The 21694-nt window shown below is 37.6% G+C and overlaps 1 protein-coding gene across 4 annotated transcripts in view; it reads left to right on the forward strand.

Moving 5' to 3' along the window:
• The first annotated feature begins 1263 nt into the window (after window positions 1-1263).
• STIL (STIL centriolar assembly protein) overlaps window positions 1264-21694 on the forward strand; it is a 52762-nt gene continuing 32331 nt past the window's right edge. For 3 of the 4 annotated variants that reach the window (XM_065913435.1, XM_065913437.1, XM_065913438.1), the window contains exons 1-8: window positions 1264-1390; window positions 4668-4754; window positions 8142-8249; window positions 13019-13131; window positions 13846-14033; window positions 14845-15092; window positions 17146-17229; window positions 18716-18802. In XM_065913435.1, coding sequence (XP_065769507.1) covers window positions 4711-4754; window positions 8142-8249; window positions 13019-13131; window positions 13846-14033; window positions 14845-15092; window positions 17146-17229; window positions 18716-18802 — 872 coding nt within the window. In that variant the 5' untranslated portion in view covers window positions 1264-1390; window positions 4668-4710. Of the gene's footprint in view, window positions 1391-1504; window positions 1562-4667; window positions 4755-8141; window positions 8250-13018; window positions 13132-13845; window positions 14034-14844; window positions 15093-17145; window positions 17230-18715; window positions 18803-21694 lie in introns of those variants that run through there. The other variant, XM_065913436.1, reaches the window with a different exon arrangement.

Below are 21694 nucleotides of genomic sequence, written 5' to 3' on the forward strand. Positions count from 1 at the left end.
GCCAACACTTTGTCAGACATGCATCACTGTCTGAGGCTCTTCCTGCTCACACACTAGATCTGAGGAACTAACCAGCATTTCTCTTAAAATGTGCTCCCTAGATTCTAGGAATTTTTTCCAGGAAAGCAGAGATTGACACTGTGGAGCACATATTTCTTGGCTAGTTTGATACATTTTTCAAGACTGTTTTCACTCTCTCAAAAAGGTTGGATGCACAGTCGAACAAAACAGCTTACAAGTGCAGTTCAGACATCAAGACACTCCCACATTGCTCAGGAAACTAACAGAAATCTAGAGAAATGTGACATTTAAAATCTGGACTCTACACTATCTACCTGTGTGATCTACGTGTCCTCCTTTGTTAAACAGGGATAGTAATACCTACTTCTGCTGTTCAGACAATAAATAATGGCGGAGAAGGCGCGATTATCAACATTTGTGAAGATAACTATAAATCATCACCCTAATACTAATATCATATGTCATATATACAACACCAATACCATACCTAATACCAATATTCTTTATGGAGGGTGGTGGTTTAGTCACTTTTGTCCAACTCTTGCGACCCTATGGACTGTAGCCTGCCAGGCTCCTCTGTCCATGGGATTTCCCAGGCAAGATTACTGGAGTGGGTGACCATTTCCTTCTTCAGGGGATCTTCCCAACCCAGGGGTTGAACCGGGTCTCCTGAATTGCTGACACATTCTTTACCAACTGAGCCATCAGGGAAGCCCATTCATTGTGAAGGTAAGTATAAATGGCTTACAAATGGTCACGTTCTTTTCGGCTCAAACAGGAAGGAATTAAAATCTTTTTATGTTGAGAGGCGAGTATGATTCTTAGAAAGAATCTGGAAGAAATCGAACTTCACCTCTTTTTGTGCATTTAATCAAGGGATTTGGTTCGCTTCTAGTCGCCGAGAGTGGACCAGAGAAGCCAGTAATTCCGGCTTCCTCTGCCATCTCATCCGCCCGGCTGGGTTTTTCATTGCGCGTGCGCAGGGACCGCCCCACCCCGGAACTTAACCGTTGACGAAATTGAAGTGTTTAAATCCTCCGGAACCTGATCCTGGAGCGCGGGTGGCACCCTTCTTTCTCCACGGAGGTTTAGGATTGGTCGGCGTCGGACCGGTGCAGGGTGCTGATTGGCTGTTGCATCAGAGCGTCGCGGAGACAGGGAGTGTCAAGTTCGGCACCGCCCCTTCTCCCTGATGGGTTGGGCTTCCGACCAGTCAGCAGACGTGGCGCGGGCTTCGGTTTCGCGAGCTTTTATTTGCCGCCCTGGTTCCCGCGACCCCCAACGTCCCAGAGGCGGGGCGAGTTGGCAGAGGTTCTCCTAGGACTCTGTTCCGGCCTAGCAAACAAACCTCAACTCGGCGGAGATTGCGGTGAGTGTTTTTGTGCTTCAGTTCTCCCGAGGGGCCTCTGCGAGCCTGGGGGAAGGAGGGTGGGCAACACTCTGCTGCCTGTTTTGGGTTCAGCGGACCAGGAGCCTGGACTAATGACGCAAAGGGAATCGGGACTTTGAATTCCTTGCGAATCATTTGTACAGTACTTAGGTATGTGAACAAAGTTTTCAATCGATAATATGCTATCATATAAAGTTTTTACTGTAAAAATGACTGGACGGAAGCCCAGTATGCTCGGACAGCTACTTAATAATGAGTGATAGTTGCTCAATCTTGCCTGACTTCGCAACCCCATGGACTGTAGCCTGCCAGGCTCCTCTGTCCATGGAATTCTCCAGGCAAGATTACTGGAGTGGGTTACCATTTTCTTCTCCAGCTACATAGTAAGGGGATCGGTTAACGTTTAAAGTTCGTGGTCGGCTGGAAGTGATTTATAAATAACAAAGCGTGAAAATGCTGTGGGTGTTACAGCATGTGGGTGTTATAGTCGGTAGTAACACCACCATGGTATCTAGGAGACGGTTTCACAGAGGAGTTGATACTCGGATTGGATTGTGAAGGATGATAAGGGTTTACCAGGGCCTTCCAAATAAAAGGAACAATAGGTGTGTGTGGATACTACCAGTATCCACTGACTGTGATGTAGGAGTGAAGGGATGTGTGGAATTAATAGGGTGGGGCCAGGTTCTGAAAGTCCTTTATTCTGTACTAAAAGAAGAGCCTGAGCTTCCCCGGTGGCTCAGACTGTAAAAAGTTTGCCTCCATGCAGGAGACCTGGTTCAACTCCAGGGTCAGGGAGGATCCCCTGGAGAAGGGAATGGCAACCCACTCCAGTGTTCTTGCCTGAAGAATTCTGTGGACAGAGGAGCCTGGTGGGCTAGTCCATGGAAGTCACAAAGAGTCGGATACGACTAAGCAGTGGATGGACTTTGAAAGAAGACATAAGGAAAGCTGAATGCTGAAGAATTGATGCTTTTAAATTGTGGTGTTGGAGAAGACTCTTGAGAATCCCTTGGACTGCAGGGAGATCCAACTAGTCCATCCTAAAGGAGATCAGTCCTGAATATTCATTGGAAGAACTGATGTTGAAGCTGAAACTCCAGTACTTTGGCCACCTGATGTGAAGAGCTGACTCATTTGAAAAGACCCTGATGCTGGGAAAGATTGAAGGCAGGAGGAGAAGGGGACGACAGAGGATGAGATGGTTGGATGGCATCACTGACTCAATGGACATGAGTTTGTGTGGGCTCTGGGAGTTAGTGATGGACAGGGAGGCCTGGTGTGCTGCAGTTCATGGGGTCTCAAAGAGTCGGACACGACTGAGCGATTGAACTGAACTGAACTGAAAGAAGAGCCATCAACTCTTTAAACCAGAGAATAACTTGGTCAGATTTATATAGCAATAATTCCCTGGTGGCTCAGATGGTAAAGAATCTGCCTGCAGTGCAGGAAACCCAGGTTCTATCCCTAGGTCAGGAAGATCACCTGGAGAAGGGAATGGCTACCCACTCCAGTGTTCTTGCCCAGAGAATTCTATGGACAGAGGAGCCTGGCCGGCTACAGTCCTTAGGGTCACAAAGAGTTGGACACGATTGAGCAACTAATGCTTTTCAACCCTTTTTGACTGAGCACAAAGGCAGCCCTTCTGGTAGTTTTCAGTACATCTGGTGAGAGTTAATAAAGTCAGGAGCCGAGGTAGTGGAGGTATAAAGACAGTTTATATTGGGGAAGAGGGAGAAAGGAGAGGTAGGGATGACTTGATGGTTTCCATTTGATCAAATTGTTTCCATTTGATACACAACTATGCCATTATCCAGGGAGAATATGTTTTGCTAGGTATAGGTGTTACATGATCTTACTTTCACTACACTAGCTTTAACTGCTTGTGTGTTACTGTCAATTAACTGTCTCCTATGGTTTTTTTTCGAAATGAGAAATAATAGGTCAACATTTTTGATTTATCTTAATGCATAAAGGAAGAACAGACAAATAAGGAGTTTTAAGACTCTTTTAATAAAGAAAAATGGCACTTTATTACTTCTGAGAGTTACAACTATCAATCTGAATATTGTTGTCCATGACAACCAAGTAGCACAGAAGGACTTTAAAGTTTAAAGCATGCATTCCATAGAAGCTGCATGAAGTCCAGATAGCTCTAAGAGAGAGTTTTTTTATCAACCTTACAAGGGCACTTTAAATAGGATTTGATTTTTGTAAATATTTCCAGCTTCTGACTTTAACTAAAAAATTTTTCTGAATGACTTCTGCACCAGAATGAATAACTCTGTCCTTCCTTACCTCGCTTTTAAACAATTCTTTTTTGTTAGAATTGAAGTAGAATACACAGAGCTTAAAGATTCTAACTCTAAGATTTGATAAAAGAACATAGCAAATAATGAGCTGTAAAGAAAGGACTTTATTTTGAGGTCTGTATTTTGCTTTTATAATATTTAGATGTTTAGATATTGGATATGTTTAGATATCCAGTGGGTAGGACTTCCTAGTGGCTCAGTGGTAAAGAATCTGCCTGCAATGCAGGAGACCTAGGATTCGATTCCTGGGTGGGGAAGTTCCCCTGGAGGAAGAAATGGGGACCCACTCCAGTGTTCTTGCCTGAGAAATCTTATGGACAGAGGAACCTTGTGGGCTAGAGTCTACAGGGTTGCAAAGAGTCAGACATGACTTAGTAACTAAATAGCAACAAGAATCCAGTAGGCAGTTAGTGGATGAGATTACCCGGAGAATGTATGAGGAGTCAAGAAAAGACCACTGACTTGGCACTAATACAAGTTAGTTTGTGGGTATGCAGTATTTGTCTCCTATCTCCACAAGCTTGAAAATTTGTTGACTTTATTATAGACCAAATAAATATCTAGCCCAAGTTGTTCCTATTTGCTGCTTTGTGGTTTTCTGACTATTATGAAGCTTTTGGTTAAAATCTCATGTATTAAATACTACCTGCCCTACCCAGCTCACTAAATTAATACCAGGATCTTGGAGCAGAATCTTAATAGATAGATAGTTGGTGGGTTTTGCTGCCTAGATTAAATATTAATATTAATTTATAGGCTGAATACTATATAGTATGAAAGTGATCAGAATCCATAAGCACTTTATCTTATTCATCTATGGATGAAGACACTTCATATAAGTAACCTAATTTTGTCTGTTATTTTGCTAATATGTAGTTTAATCATGTTTCCTTTTATTTTTTTGTTTTTGCCACTCATTAGTAATATTCTCTTTATTTCTTTAGGTTCCTGAGCATGTGAAATTGAATAAATCATTCACCAACTATCATGGAGTCTACATATACTCTTGCAGGGCCCCAGATGAATACCAGGTATAGAAATATTTTTACAGAATGTATTTTTCACAGTTACTCACATAACTTGGGTTGGAAGAGAGGAGAAAAAATAATCTTTAGAATCAGGAAAAGCTGGGTCCATATCCCAGCTTTACCATTTATTAGGTGGGTGACCATGATCAAGTTATTTAACTTCTCTAAGCTTCAGTTTCCTCATCTGTAAATTGCGGACAGTAATCTCTATCAGAAGGTTATTGTGAAGGGTTAAATAAGACTACTAAACTAAAGGGTCTGGGACATTGTTGGCACTCAGTAAATGTTAGTCTCATTTCCTCCTTTCCTTATTTTAGTTTCACAGAGGGGCTTTGTATTGGTGAAAAATAGTGCCTGAACTTTTGAGGCCAAAGATCACACACATACTTATTTACATCCTAGACAAATGGGAAAGTGGTTGAGTTCCTTCCCTCTTATAAACTCTAATTATTTGATGGGGAAAATTTCACACTGAATGTACCTAAGCCTTTTCCCACTCAATGTGGTGTGAGGAGGAGGAGCTTGCCACCTGTCTCCTAATTTTCTCAGTCTGTCACTACTTTGAGGAGCAGGCAAAATGGCTTGAGTTATTTGGCTCTTTGGATCATTTATTGTTCTTTTTTCCCCCTTGAGAAGAATAATTATTGCTGACATGTGATTTTTTTTTCTTCCAAACTAGAATTGCATCCATGAGTTACCTTTATTCTCTGTGTTATTTTTCTTTGTGCCAGATGTTCTTGATGAAGACAATGGGAAACATGACCCAAAGAGGCTATCATATTCCTTTTGTGTAATTTTGGCCCTTCTGTTCTCTCCTGTTGCTACCTCTTATTCTTTGAAACTTTATCAGCCTTTGTTCTTCTCTTTAATTTTATTATTGGGTCAAATCCATTCTTTACATTCTAGGGAAAATAATATACTCGTGTGATTTGGATTAATAATTCCTGGCACATGCAACTCTAGATTTTAGTTCATTTATTGAACTCTAGTTTTCAGTAATCTGTGGGCTTTTAGAGCAGCAGCTGAATTATTTTTGTTTACAAACCCCTTTGAATGTCTAATAGCCATGAATTTTATTCCCTAAGGAAAAGTACTTTTATACATACATGCAGAACTTTGCACCCAATTTCAAGGTGTTTTTATCTTTCTTGCCTCTCAAGTCTATCTCCCTGTATACTTGAGATTAAGGAAAAAATTAATAACAATCAGGTTCTGTGCTAATAAGCACTTTGCATATATTGTTTTTATTTAATCCTCACAACAAACCCATGAGGAATGGGTGCTGTTATTATCCCCCTCTTTTTTTTTTTTAATGAGGAAACTAGCATAGAGAGGTTAACCAACCCAAAGTTATACAGCTGGTAACTGGTTTAGCCAGTGTTTAAAGCTGAAATGATTTCTACTGTGCACTATAAGGAAGTAAACATGAAGTAGTGCAGGTTGGATTTTAAACCTGCACTACTACTTACAGCAAAAAGAAATGGACAACTTACAACAAAAAGAAATAGCTAACATTGAGCACTTACTGTAAGCCAGGATTTTTTCCTGAGCATTTTATATATATTGACTCATTTAATAAGTATTTACTACTTATTGATACTGATATTATTTTGTTTAACAGGAGATACTTATACTGTTATTATTTTGTTTAACAGTTGAAGATATTATTGGAGATACTGATATTATTTTGTTTAACAGCTGAAGAAACTCAGGCACAGAGACACTGATTTGATCATGGTCATACAGCCAGAGCCAGGTTCCAAAATCTAAGACCTAAGCAGCTGATAGCCAGGCTTTGCTTTTAAACCTTAAATCGTTCTTCCTCTCACCAATAGGTAAATAATAAATATATTCAATGTAGAGACATAGATAAATTGACAATTTTTCACTTAACTACCTTTGTGACTTTGAACAAATTTCTTAATTTCAGATTGTGTCTTTATTTCAAATAAAGAGAGATTAAAAATCCTTATAAAGATTTGAAAGCACATAGCTAAGAACGTGGTGCCAGACTGAACCACGGTCTAAAGCATTACATCATTCAGCTTCTAGTAGTATAAGCTTTGAAATCAGCTGCACTTAGATTCTAATTCCAGCTCTGCTACTTAGTTGTTGTATCAAGTTGTAGAAGTTGGAGTTTGTTATCTATAAAATGGACAATAAAGTGTCTCAGAAACAGTTTTAGTGAGAAATATTGTACATGTAAAGTGCCTAGTAGGATGCCTGGTACATAGCAGATGATCAGTCGACTGGGGCCAATATTTTAGTTGGTAAGTTTTATCAGGTGATACTTGAAAGTAAGATCTAGAACAAGATATTCTTAGTGTGTGATATGATAAATATTTTTTCAAGTCAACTATTTAATAGTCTGAAGTAAAGTGAAGTGAAGTCGCTCAGTCGTATCCGGCTCTTTGCGACCCCATGGACTATAGCCCACCAGGCTTCTCCATCCATGGGATTTTCTAGGCAAGAGTACTGGAGTGGGTTGCCATTTCCTTCTTCAGGGGATCTTCCCGACCCAGGGATCGAACCCGGATCTCCCGCATTGCAGGCAGACGCTTTACCATCTGAGCCACCAGGGAATCCCATTTAATAGTCTACCATCATACAAATGCACTTTTGTAGGTAGCTCACTGTCAGAGCTTTCTTGCTTTAATTACATGTGACTTTAGCTGATATTTTCTCCTCATCCTGTTTCCATTATTTTTCTTACTATAGTTTTCTCAAGTTACTCACTTACATAAAATAAAAACTCTATGATGGTACCCAATATGATTTAACATTGCTTTATGTTGCTTGCATGATCTTTGTTGAGGAATTATTGATGTTTTTCTGATGTTTTGGTAATTAAACTTATGTGTGGGACTTCCCTGGAAGTCTAGTGATTGAGACTCCACTGCAGGAGGCACAGATTCAATCACTGGTCAGGGAACTAAGATCTCGCATGCCATGTGGTGCGGCAAAAAAAAAGACCTCATGTGACAGGGCCTAAGATACCAAGTTTGAAAACTCTGAAAAGTTTTTGTGTTTTTCATAATTTTTTAAGTGTTACCCTGAAATTAGTTCAGAAAGACAGATATTAATTTAAAATTTAAATTCATAGTTTATATTAATTTTTTGTTACTTAAAGGAGATTTTTATAGAATTTATACTCAGTTCTTTTTTAAAAGGCTCATATGTATATAAATGTATATGTGAATAGGGAAAAAAGGATGTAACTTTTGAGTGTTTATTCTCTTGATAGTAGAGTTACAAGAGAGTTTTCTTTTACTTTTTAAAAATGTTTTTCAAATCTTCTAAAGTTACAAAAGTAATCAGAAAAGCCCTGTATTTAAACTGTTTCTTGTAAAATTTGTCTGTTTATTATTGTGCTTTGGGTTTTTTTTAAAGGTTTTCCTCAAGCAGGATGGTGCCTTTCTATTTTCCTCCATCAAAATGTGCACTTTGGAACCCAGTGCCAATTGGAGATTTCATCTACTTACATCTCCGTTACTACAGGTATAAGATGTTTCTATTTTCAGATTAAACCAGTATAAACAGGACTCTAAAAAATATGTAAGGCAGTGGTTACTGTGAATGGTTATTTTTTTAACATTTCCATTTAGACTCCCCTGAGGCAAAATATTCTTTCTGCTTCTTAAACCTGTTCTTATGATTTTGAGAAGTAGTCCTAATTTCACAGTTAAAATATTCTATAAATCTAAGATTCTAAGTATTATAGGAGTTCAGCAGGCAAAATATAATAAAAAGTGAGTTTTTCTCATACTTCAGCATGGTGTTTGAATAACATTGAGAAAATTGAACTGTTTTGAGTGGATAGACCATTTAAAAGGAACATAAAATATTAGAGTTATGACCAGGATTGTGAAAGAAAGACATAGAAGCTTAGGCTTCAAGCAATAGAAAATAGAGATCCATTGAGATATTGTATATAAGAGAGTTACTTGTTAAAAGCAGAGTTCTAAGGATAGATCATAGTGGGGAGAGCTTAGAGTCAGCCCTGAGTGGGAGATGGTTTTCTGTAGTCTAAGTGGTACAGATTTATATACAGTGGTTTCAGGTATTAAACTAGAGCCAGACTTCCTGGAGGGTCAGATCCTGATTTTACCCTTTCTTATTTAAGTGACCTCAGTAAAGTAGCCAAGGATGAGTTTCCTTATCTATAAAATGGGAGCCTTCCCTGGTGGATCAGTGGATAGGACTCTGCCTGCCAACGCAGGGGACAGGGTTTGATCCCTGATCCGGGAAGACTCGATATGCTATAGAACAACTAACCCTGTGCGCCACAACTACTAAACCCATGCTCTAGAGCCCACAAGTCTGTGTGCTGCAACAACTGAAGCCCGCATGCCTAGAGCCTGTGCGACAAAGAGAAGCTGCCTCAGTGAGAAGCCCGTGTACTGCCAAGAGTAGTCTCTGCTCACCACAGCTAGAGAAAGCCAGCACACAAAAAAGAGCAAAGACCAATGCAGCCAAAAATGAACTAAAATAAAATGGGAATATGACCCTTGTTTCATAGTCCTCTTATAAGGATTACATGAGACAGACTTTAAAGCAGCAGTTGGCACAATGCTTGGGCATAGGAGGTAGTCAATGAATGTTAGTTATTATAAGGGTCTAGAACAGTGTAGCAGCCTTGAGACCAAGAGGAAAGGATGAAACAAGGTGTTTTGAAGAAACATTTTATAGCATTTGGTGATCAACTGAATAGAACTAAAGGAAATTACATGTCAAAAAGTTTTTAAGTTTTAAACTAGTTGGCAGAGAAGGGTGATATCATTGAATATGTAAGGCAATGATTATTATAAATAATTTTCTAAACAATGTCTTGTGGAAGTTCAGTTAAATATTTGTTAGACCTGTTGATTCTTTTCTACATGTCTCTCTTTTTTTTAAAATTAATTATTTATTTTACTTTACAACATTGTATTGGTTTTGCCACACATTGACTTGAATCTGCCATGGGTGTACATGTGTTCCCCATCCTGAACCCCCCTCCCACCTCCCTCTCCATCCCAGTGCACCAGCCCCAAGCATCCTGTATCATGCATCGAACCTGGACTGGAGATTTGTTTCACATATGATAATTTACATGTTTCAATGCCATTCTCCCATATCATCCCACCCTTGCCCTCTCCCACAGAGTCCAAAAGACTGTTCAGTACATCTGTGTCTTTTTTGCTGTCTCGCATACAGCGTTATCATTACCATCTTTCTAAATTCTATATGTATGTGTTAGTATACTGCAATGGTGTTTTTCTTTCTGGCTTACTTCATTCTGTAAAACAGGCTGCAGTTTCATCCACCTCATTAGAACTGATTCAAATGTATTTTTTTAATGGCTTAGTAATATTCTATTGTATATGTACACATAATATTCTATTGTATGTACACATAATATTCTATTGTATATGTACCACAGCTTTCTTATCCATTCATCTGCTGATGGACATCTAGGTTGCTTCCATGTCCTGGCTATTATAAACAGTGCTGTGATGAACATTGGGGTACACATGTCTCTTTCAATTCTGGTTTGCTTAGTGTGTATGCCCAGCAATGGGATTGCTGGGTCGTGTGGCAGTTCTATTTCCAGTTTTTTTTTTCCCCATTTATTTTTATTAGTTGAAGACTAATTACTTTACAATATTGTAGTGGTTTTTGTCATACATTGACATGAATCAGCCATGGATTTACATGTGTTCCCCATCCCGATCCCCCCTCCTGCCTCCCTCTCCATCCCATCCCTCTGGTTCTTCCCAGTGCACCAACCCTGAGCACTTGTCTCACGCATCCAACCTGGGCTCGTGATCTGTTTCACCCTTGATAGTATACTTGTTTCAATGCTATTCTCTCTGAACACCCCACCCTCGCCTTCTCCCACAGAGTCTAAAAGTCTGTTCTGTACATCTGTGTCTCTTTTTCTGTTTTGCATATAGGGTTATCGTCTCTTTCAGATCTGGTTTCCTCGGTGTGTGTGCCCAGGAGTGGGATTGCTGGGTCATATGGCAATTCTGTTTCCAGTTTTTTAAGGAATCTCCACACTGTTCTCCGTAGTGGCTGCATACTAGTTTGCATTCCCACCAACAGTGTAAGAGGGTTCCCTTTTCTCCACACCCTCTCCAGCATTTATTGCTTGTAGACTTTTGGATAGCAGCCATTCGGACTGGCGTGTAATGGTACCTCGTTGTGGTTTTGATTTGCATTTCTCTGATAATGAGTGATGTTGAGCATCTTTTCATGTGTTTGTTAGCCATCTGTATGTCTTCTTTGGAGACATGTCAGTTTAGTTCTTTGGCCCATTTTTTGATTGGGTCATTTATTTTTCTGGAATTGAGCTGCAGGAGTTGCTTGTATATTTTTGCGATTAATCCTTTGTCAGTTGCTTCATTTGCTAATATTTTCTCCCATTCTGAAGGCTGTCTTTTCACCTCGCTTATAGTTTCCTTTGTTGTGCAGAAGCTTTTAAGTTTCATTAGGTCCCATTTGTTTATTTTTGCTTTTATTTCCAATATTCTGGGAGGTGGGTCATAGAGGATCCTGCCGTGGTTTATGTTGGAGAGTGTTTTGCCTATGTTTTCCTCTAGGAGTTTTATAGTTTCTGGTCTTATGTTTAGATCTTTAATCCATTTTGAGTTTATTTTTGTGTATTGTGTTAGAACGTGTTCTAGCTTCATTCTTTTACAAGTGGTTGACCAGTTTTCCCAGCACCACTTGTTAAAGAGATTGTCTTTTCTCCATTGTATATTCTTGCCTCCTTTGTCAAAGGTAAGGTGTCCATAGGTGCGTGGATTTTTATCTGGGTTTTCTATTTTGTTCCATTGATCTATATTTCTGTCTTTGTGCCAGTACCACACTGTCTTGATGACTGTGACTTTGTAGTAGAGTCTGAAGTCAGGCAGGTTGATTCCTCCAATTCCATTCTTCTTTCTCAAGATTGCTTTGGCTATTTGAAGTTTTTTGTATTTCCATACAAATTGTGAAATTATTTGTTCTAGTTCTGTGAAAAATACCGTTGGTAGCTTGATAGGGATTGCATTGAATCTATAGATTGGTTCGGGTAGTATACTCATTTTCACAATATTGATTCTTCCAATCCATGAGCATTGTATGTTTCTCCATCTGTTTGTGTCCTCTTTGATTTCTTTCACCAGGGTTTTAGAGTTTTGTATATATAAGTCTTCTGTTTCTTTAGGTAGATATATTCCTAAGTATTTTATTCTTTTTGTTGCAATGGTGAATGGAATTGTTTCCTTAATTTCTCTGTTTTTTAATTGTTAGTGTATAGGCATGCAAGGGATTTCAGTGTGTTAATTTTATATCCTGCAACTTTACTATATTCATTGATTAGCTCTAGTAATTTTCTGGTGGAGTCTTTAGGGTTTTCTATGTAGAGGATCATGTCATCTGCCAACAGTGAGAGTTTTACTCCTTTTCCTATCTGAATTCCTTTATTTCTTTTTCTGCACTGATTGCTGTGGCCAAACTTCCAAAACTGTATTGAATAGTAGTGATGGGAGTGGGACCCTTGTCTTGTTCCTGACTTTAGGGGAAATGCTTTCAATTTTTCACCATTGAGGATAATGTTTTCTGAGGGTTTGTCATATATAGCTTTTATTATGTTGAGGTTCTACATGTCTCTTAACCTATGTTTTCTATTGCTATCTTTCTGTGCTACATTTTGAGTATTTCTTTTGTTCTTCAGCTTCCTAATTTACTGTTTAGCTGTGCTACTTGTTAGTTGCCATCTAACCTGTTCATTTAGGTTTTTAAATGTGGAAATATACTATATATGTGAAATATAATTTATAATATATACACACAGTTTGTAGAATAATAAATTTGGTCTTTTTAATAGTATCTTGTTCCTTGTTCATATTTTGGAGTCCTTTTGATATTTAAGCATGTGAATTATACTCAGCAATGCTGGTAACTGAAGTTCATAGATAATATGTAAACAAATGGATGTGACTGTTTTAATCAGACTTTATTTACAAAAATAGAAGACCTCATAGTTTCTTGATCTCTGCTCTGGTTCATAAAATTAAGCAAATGCCTCCAGAATAACTGTAACTTCAGTGTCTGCTTATTGCAGTTTTGCTTTCCAGGCAGCCCTCCTTACACCCTGCCTTTGACCCTAGGATTTTCCAGCAGTGATCTTTCTGTACATTTTAAAAGATATATATTGTACTTTAGGCAACATTTCATGACAGAAAAATTTTTTAGGCTATCAGATCCATCACATTCATAAAAAACTTGTTATTTTTCAGAAATCCAAAGCTTGTGGTAACTGAAAAGACCATTCGACTTGCTTGTCGTCATGCTAAGCAGAATAAAAACAACTTGTCATGCTTTTTACTTGGTTCTCTCACAGTAGATGAAGGTAACATACTTTGAAAAGTTATTTTTATGACTGGGATAGACTTTGTGTTTACTGCTTCAGCCAATTACTGTAATATACTTTGACTTTTTTTTTTTTTTTTTTGCTGTATAGCAATGTTAGGAAGATGAGTTATAAAGTTGACACTGCTTATCATAGACTTTGCAGTCTGGTCAGGTTGATGAATATATATGCAAGTTATTTTTTTTAAATGAGAGTTTACATATATATATGTATGGCTGAGTCCCTGTGCTACTCACCTGAAACTATCACAACATTACTTGTTAATTGGCTATACCACAATACAAAATAAAAAGTTAAAAAAAATTTTTTTTAATTTAAAATGAGAGTTTAATGTATTCTTAATATGAACAAAATGCTTTCCTATAATCTGGGCTTGCTTGGTTGATTTCACATTTCACAATTAGCATTCTAAATAATAACTGTTGGGCTTCCCTAGTGGCTCTGGGGCTTATCCTGCGGTTTACCCCAGTGGTAAAGGACCCGCCTGCCAATGCAGGAGACTTGGGTTCAGTCCTTGGGTCAGGAAGATGCCCTGGCAGAGGAAATGGCAACCCACTCCAATATTCTTGCTTGGGAAATCCCATGGACAGAGAGGATCCTAGCAGGCTACAGTTCATGGGATCACAAAGAGTCAGATGCGACTTAGTGACTGAGCATGCATGCACACATAATAACTGCTGTTTTGTTCTACAGATGAAGAAAGTGTAACATTGACAATAGATCGTTTTGATCCTGGTCGAGAGGTACCTGAATTATTGGAAAGAGTCCCTACTGCTTCTCTTCCTGGGGACTTTGTAATCCCATGCAAAATTCATACTCAAGGACTTTGTTCAAGAGAAATAATAATTCACAATGCAGATGACTTTAATTCAGCTTTCAAGGTAAGATTTGTTGATAATGTGATTATTCCTATTTCAGCAAAGAATCAAAAATTATATGTACTATGTTATATTTCAATAAACCCATATTCATAAAAATTTCTGACTAAATGATTGTTGACCTAAAATGCAATTAACTGTAGTTTCTGAGGATGGAAATTGTAGGTGGATAATATGGGTAGCATTTTGGAAGAGGAAGCAACATGACCAAGATATAGCAAAGTACAAGGGATAACATTGAGGGTGGAGGTTTTGCTGGATTTGTGGGCAGTCAGACTTCAGAACTAGCATGTCTAGGACAGAGAGAACCTTGTCTGCCAGGCTAAGGAATTTTAACTTTGTCTAATGGGCTGTGTTTTTCATTGAAAATTTCTGAAAAGAGGAAGTACTGTTAAATCAAGGATGATTAATGTGATAGGGCAGGCTGATGGAGTCAGAATATTTAGGCCTTGCAGTAGTCAGGGATGTATTTGCCTATAGTAGCGTGGTGGCAGTGAGACCAGAAAGGACAGTGTACATGAGCAATTACAGAGGAAGAACTAACTTGACCATTTGGGATAATAATAAAATAATCAAAGAGGAATGGACTTCTTTATATAGATGGAGTACAGAAAATCTTGTTGTACAGTATAGTAAATCTTATTTGATTTAACATAATTTTTCATATAACTTTTGGTTACATGGAAGAAATAAGAGAATTGAAATGTTGCAAATCAGAAATTTTTTTGTTAATGCAAGATATATGAAACAAAGCCTTTAGAGTTGTGGACAGATTTCAAAATTTTAAAATAATTGTGTGATATTGATTCCTCAGGCTCTGCAGCATCATGTGTGCAGCAAAGAGTCCTTGGACTGTGGAAAACTACTTGCCCTGAGAGCTCATATCACTTCCAGGGAGAGTTTGGACACTGTGGATTTCGACTTGGATTGGGCAGCAGTAACTCTAGCAAACACCTTTAAGTGCACACCTGTGAAACCCATCACCATCATTCCAACAGCTCTAGCAAGAAATTTGAGCAGTAATCCAAATATTTCTCAAGTTCAAGGTACCTATAAATATGGGTAAGTAAAAGACATAGTTATCCAAAATTTTAAATATTGGTCACGTTAGCATATTTTCATGTTATCCACATAATATGAAATAATTGTTCAGTCGGTTTACATGCCTGATATGTGATGGCTAGAGAAATAACCAAGAAAGGTGATACATAAAGTGATTAATTTTTTAAAAAGAATAATTATTTTGTTTTACTTGTCTATTCGGCTGCGCCAGGTGGTAGTTGTGGCACATGGGATCTTTGATCTTTGTTGCAGCAGGAAGGATCTTTAGTTGAGGCATGCGAACTCTTAGTTGCAGTTTGTGGAATCTAGTTCCCTGACAAGAGATCAAACTCCGGGCTCCCTGCATTGGAAGTTTAGAGTCTTAGCTTCTAGACCACCAGAAAAGTCCCTAAAATTGTTAATTTTTGCTGAATTGATTATTTTTCTGATAATGAGCCTAATGGAGGCTAGGAATTATTTGTAATATGCAGTTTTACTTGTGGATAATGAGCACAGCAGATAAAGGAGATAATTAAATTAAAATGTTAAATACTCTTTCCTACTAAATTGTCAACCACTTGAGGGTGGCGTTTCCTCACATTGCTGCAGCAGCGTCCTCTCTAGCCTCCTATCCACCACTCTTGATTTCTTAGGAAATTTATGCCAAATTGTTTGCTTTCTGGTCCTCAGCAGGGCTGCTTCCCTGAATCCTCATCCACTTTCTTTAACCATTGTCTGCTGACCTAGGTCAGACAATGTAAGCACCCACTGCTTTAAAGTCTAAGCAATTCCTTTCTGGCTTCCTTTCCCACTGACTCCACCCTAGTTCCTGTTAGGTCTCCAGAGCTGAAACTGTTCGACAAGGTAAACTAAACTCCAAGTCTTGTCTACCAAAAATGCCTCTTCAAAAAAAGATAAGAAAAAGATTTTTCTTCTCTGAGTGTCCCTGAAATAGCAAGAAAATGCCTACATACTGATCAGAGCTCCTTTCTGGTTGTAGTGGCATAAAGGAAAAAATGTTCCAAAATGATGGAATGGTCAAAGGTCATAGTGATTTTTAAATGTTTGAACTAAATTGAACATTTAAATTCTCTTGGAGTAATAAAGTGCTTCTCAGTGGGGACACAGAAATGTGTGCTAAAATTAACCAAAAAATTAGTTTATTTTCTTTAATATCTGTGTCCATCTAAGTAGTGAAGCAGGAATTTATCAGGTTGTCAAGGCAGATGAGCTCTCAAAGCAGGTATAAGTGTCATTTTACTAATGTAAAACTCTTGCCAACTCTGGCTTAATCATCATGGTTTGATAAATTCATCATCTTTTGTGTTTTAAGGTTATTATAGCAATACAATTTATCTTCTGTGGTATTGTCAAGACTTTACATCACAAATGGCATTGGTTTTACTTTTGTGTTTTAAAGTCATAACAGTAAAGTTAACCCTTCACAATTGTACTGTAGTTATCACATTCTTAAAACTTATTGTCAGTAAATAAGTACAATAGCAAAATATAAATGTAGTATAATGTCCTTTTAGGGAAAAGTGAGCTTTGGGGTTCTATCATGGTTTGCAAAATTCTTTTATAGTGGTTGGAGGAATATAGTACAAGGAAGATTGAATACCCCTCACCTAATTCAGTGTCCTTCATTGACAAGTCACATCTGTTGTAATCTTGTCAAGTCACCTGAATGCTTGATCATTTCCAGCAACAGGTAGTTCATTTCTCACAGGGAAACCTATTTGGTTCTGAAATTGTCAGCCTTGATTTTAATACTTTTGATTTTTAAAAAGTTGACACTTTCAGAGCAAACTTTTTCAAAAGATGTGTAATCTTCAATGACCGTTTTAATAGATAGATAGAAAATTTAAGATGTTAAATAACTGTTCTATTTTGTCCTTGGAATTGCTGGAGTCTGATTCTACACTTTGAGCTCTTTTCTTTGTGTGCATGTGAGAAAAATTATTCATTTGAATCCTTTTCTCTGCCTAAAATATACTTCTTTAGCACTCAGATTATTCTCTTTTAGGTAAAGTACATAGTTCCAATTGTCTTTATATGAATGTCTCTTGTTTAGATATCTCACCATGGATGAGACACGCAAGCTATTACTTTTGCTGGAATCTGATCCCAAGGTCTGTTCTCTACCATTAGTGGGAATGTAAGTATTGCATTACTTATAAAAACCTTTTCAGCCATATATGTATTTAAATGTATATGATAAACACGTGAATCATTCGTACTATGATTATGTTGTTAATACTTGGATCAAGGGAAAGTCTACCCACTCCAGTATTCTGGCCTGGAGAATTCCATGGATAGTCCATGGTGTCGCAAATAATTGGACACGACTGAGCGAGTTTCACTTTTACCTTATAAAATCATGAATGCCAATGATGCTTAAGCTTTCTCATTTTAATAGCTGAACCAATAAAGCAAGATTTTTGTCCAATCTTAGGAAGAATTTTAGTATATAAAGCAAAGCTGAATTCTTCTGGTTGAAGCTGAAGCCTTAGAGCCCTGTTTCTTTAACCTTACTCACTATTCCATTCCTGAAGGCAATTTGAAGAATCCAGAACTCAGAATATAATACTGTTTAAAATTCACTGCCAGGCAGTTTTCCAGAAACTCTCAGTATTTATGACTGTCTCTTTCAAGTTAGCGATTAATGACATTTAGAGAGATTATTCAGTCAGAAATTTATCTTAATTCAGTATTATTGAGTGCTTACCCTATACATAGTCTTGTGTTTCATACTGTGTTGGGATTTAAAGCTCCTCAAGGAATTTATAATTTACTATGAAATAAGCAATTTAGACTGAACACTATTACTGTTTTTAAGAGAGATGATACGGGAAAGGCAAACTTGAGCTGGACCTTAATTGTGTGTGTCTAATAGAACGAAGGATTGATGGGGTAAGGAACCCATGTGTGGGAATGGTATGTGCAGAGTTAAAAATAAGAGTGCACAAGTGTTTTGTGGACTATGAAATCTACTTACTGTCTGTTTGCTCTGGTCTTGGTAGTGGCTGTGTGTTGTTCCTGCTAAGTGAGTATCCATTAAGAGTTTTCTGTGTTTCAGGCTACCTTATATATTTATAGAATTCAGTCCTTTCAAAAACTATGGTTTTAAGCTGCTAACTTCATCCTCCCTTATTTCAGAATATTCCTTGCAGAGGAATCGGGTGGAGAGGGAGGTGGGATGGGAGACCGGGATGGGGAATACGTGTAACTCTATGGCTGATTCATATCAATGTATGACAAAACCCACTGAAAAATAAAAATTAAAAGAAAAAGAAAAAAAAAAAAAAAGAATATTCTTTCTAGTGCAGGCTAATTGATTAATTCTTGTTTTCACCTCTATTGTTAACCATTTTCTCTCTCACCATTTGACTACCATTTCAGGTGGAAAAGGAAAGTAATTCTCTCTCTATGAATATCTATCTATAGTTATAGCTCTATCTATAGTCTCCTTAATTATCACCATGGTTTAATGTTCATAGATGTCTTAATTATGAGCCCTTTAATCTATTCCTGGTGAAAGCCAAGAATCTCTGCCACATTACCTTGAGAAGAACATATTCTAAAGGATGTTAAATACTAATTTGTAAATGACTATAGTTCTTAATTTCTATTTTTTGTTTTAGCTGGCTGTCTGGAATTATACATATCTATAGTCCTCAGGTGTGGGCCTGCTGCTTGCGATACATGTTCAGTTCTTCTATTCAAGAAAGGTAAGTGATATTTTTATTTTGATAGGGTTTTATTTTGATCTTTTCCTCTACTCATATTTTATTGGTGTCATTTAAGATTCATGCAATGCCTTAACCTTTTATATTGTTTACAAACCAGAAGAATAAACACACCAAGGAAAACAAACCTTATATTAAATAGGAATAAAACCAGACAAAAAAGATGATGTTGTGCTAAACTTGGAAATACCAAGGAATTCACTTGCCTAACAATAGTACTGTAGCACAAAAGATACATTTTTAATGAGTGGGGAAAAGATCCCCTAGGGATCATCTACTCTAGCATTCTATTTTATAAAAAAGATTAATTTTCATTGATGTGACTGAAAATAAGTTAGAATTTTTTTACCTTACAAGTGTTTTATTTACTCAGTGCTACTGATAGTACCCTAAGAAACACTTGCAGTTTAATGTTCTTGGAACTAAAGTATAAGCTTTGGAAGTAATAAACTTTCTGACCTCACTTCCTCATTTTATTTTGTACATGATACCACTATTTGCTTCTTACTTTCTTCATCTATTAAATGAAAATTCCATATTCTCTTTCTGTCTGCTTTGGTGGCTATAATACACTTAAAAAAAAATTAATGGAAAGGCAGTGCAAGTGCATGACAATAAATAAGACATACATAAAGATGCATAGTAAAAATGTCTCTTCCACCCCATTTCCCCCGACCCTATCCCCAGAGACAATCACTGTTAAAGGAGTGCTTCCTTCTTGAAGCATAGACAAATATCACCCTTCCTGACCTATAAAAGTTAAATCAAAAATGAGATCACACTGTTCCCCCTTTTCTCTGTTGCTTTTTTCTTTATGTCATTATAACTTAGAGATCATTACTAAATCTTGGCACATATAGGTTTAACACGTATGTTTTACAACTGAATAGTAAATCATATATACTACATTTCTAAAACTGCTCCTTTTGCTTGCAGATAACTTTGTGTATACATCTTCGTGTGCAGATACTAGTATATTTGTAGAATAAATCCCTAAAAGTGTTTTTTTTATGGGTGAAATAGCATATAATTTTAAGTTTGGGGGCATGCTAAGTCGCTTCAGTCATGTCCCACTGTGTGAGACCCTTCCAGGCTTCTCTATCCATGGGATTCTCCAGGGAAGAATACTGGAGTGAGTTACCATGCCCTTATCCAAGGAATCTTCCCAACCGAGGGATCAAACCTATGTCTCTTGCATCTCCTGCGTTGGCAGGTGGATTCTTTACCACTAGCACCACCTGGGAAGTTTTAGTAGATATTGCCAATTTGCCCTTCAAAGACTACCAATTTATAATATTTCTGATAGTGTTTGAGAGTGTCTGTTTTCTCCATCCCCTCACTAACACTGTGGAACAAGTATTTGTTGAGCGCCTACTATGTATCAAGCACTATTTGTGATATTGACTGTAAGCAGTACACAAAATAAAGACCCTAAAGAGAAAAGCATTAAATAGGAAAAGTAAAATAAATAGTATTTTACAAGGTGATAAGTGCTGTGAAGAAAAATAAGCAGGGGAGGTAGATGCTGTGTTGATATAGTGGCAGGTAGAGTTGCAATTTTAAATAGGGCAGTCAGGCAGGCAAAGACTTGAATTGAGGGAGTAAGCCACGTGGCTGTCCGGGGCAGTGTCCCAGACAGATGGGCACAAAGGCTGTGCGTGAAAGATCACCTTGCATCTTTAAGGCACAGAAAGGAGGTAGCGTGACTGAAGAGGAGTGAGGGAAGGGAAAAACAAGACCTCAGAGAGGTAACTGGAGGGCCATCATTAGACTTTGATCTTTGCAAATCTGACAGATGAAAAAATGACCTTTTCTGATGTTTTATAACATCAACTTCTTGGAACTTCCTAATCATGTCTCTTGCCATTGGATTGTGCATCTTTTTCACATTGCTTTATAACAACTCTTTCTTTCTCACTCTCTGTATATATGCATTTATATAATATGTAAAGTATACAGAGAAAATGGGCTTCTCCGGTGGCTCAGCAGTAAAGAATCTGCCTGCAGCGCAGGAGACACAGGAGACATGGGTTCAATCCCTGGTGTGGGGAGATCCCATGGAGGAGGGCATGTAACTCACTCCAGTATTCTTGCCTGGAAAGTCCCATGGACAGAAGAGCCTGGCGGGCTATAGTCCATAAGGGTTGCAAAGAGTCAGACACTAGTGAAGCAACTGAGCACAGACACACACAGAGATATATGTATTTATTGAAATATATGTGTTATATGCTACAAAGATTTTTTATATATGTATAAATATGTTATAAAAATGTGCATGTGTATATATGTATTGGTGGGATTCTTAGGTGACTTAGTGGTAAAGAATCTGCTTGCTAGTGCAGGAGACACAGGTTCAATCCCTGGGTTGGGAATATCCTCTAGAGAAGGAAATGGAACCCACCTCAAGTATTCTTGCCTGGGAAATCCCATGGACAGAGGAGCCTGGTGGGCTACAGTCCAGTCTGTGGGAGTCACAAAGAGTTAAATGTGACTGAGCACTCTATAGATACACAGGCACAAGTTTATTTCCCCCAGAATGTCATTTTATTTGACTTTGGTTAATATTTTTTCCCAAATAGATGTTTTTTTAAAGTCAGATTTATCCTTTCTTTTTCTGTTTTGCTTAGAAAAGATTTTTATTAAAATAAAAATCTCTTTAGAAGCTTTTACAATTCTACTTTTTACATTTTATTTTTATTATAAAATACAATTAGTTTTCCTTGCAATAAATGGGAAATTAAATGTTCATTTTAGCATATTAGTACAATTAAGTTTTATTATCAATGACTGGTCTTGCTTTAATTACTTACTGATAGTAAATGCTCAGTAAAGTTAGTTTTGAAGCTCTGTTAGTCTGAAGCATTAGGCAATTTC

This window comes from Muntiacus reevesi, chromosome 1, assembly GCF_963930625.1.
Source record: "Muntiacus reevesi chromosome 1, mMunRee1.1, whole genome shotgun sequence".
Classification (NCBI taxonomy): Eukaryota; Metazoa; Chordata; class Mammalia; order Artiodactyla; family Cervidae; genus Muntiacus; species Muntiacus reevesi.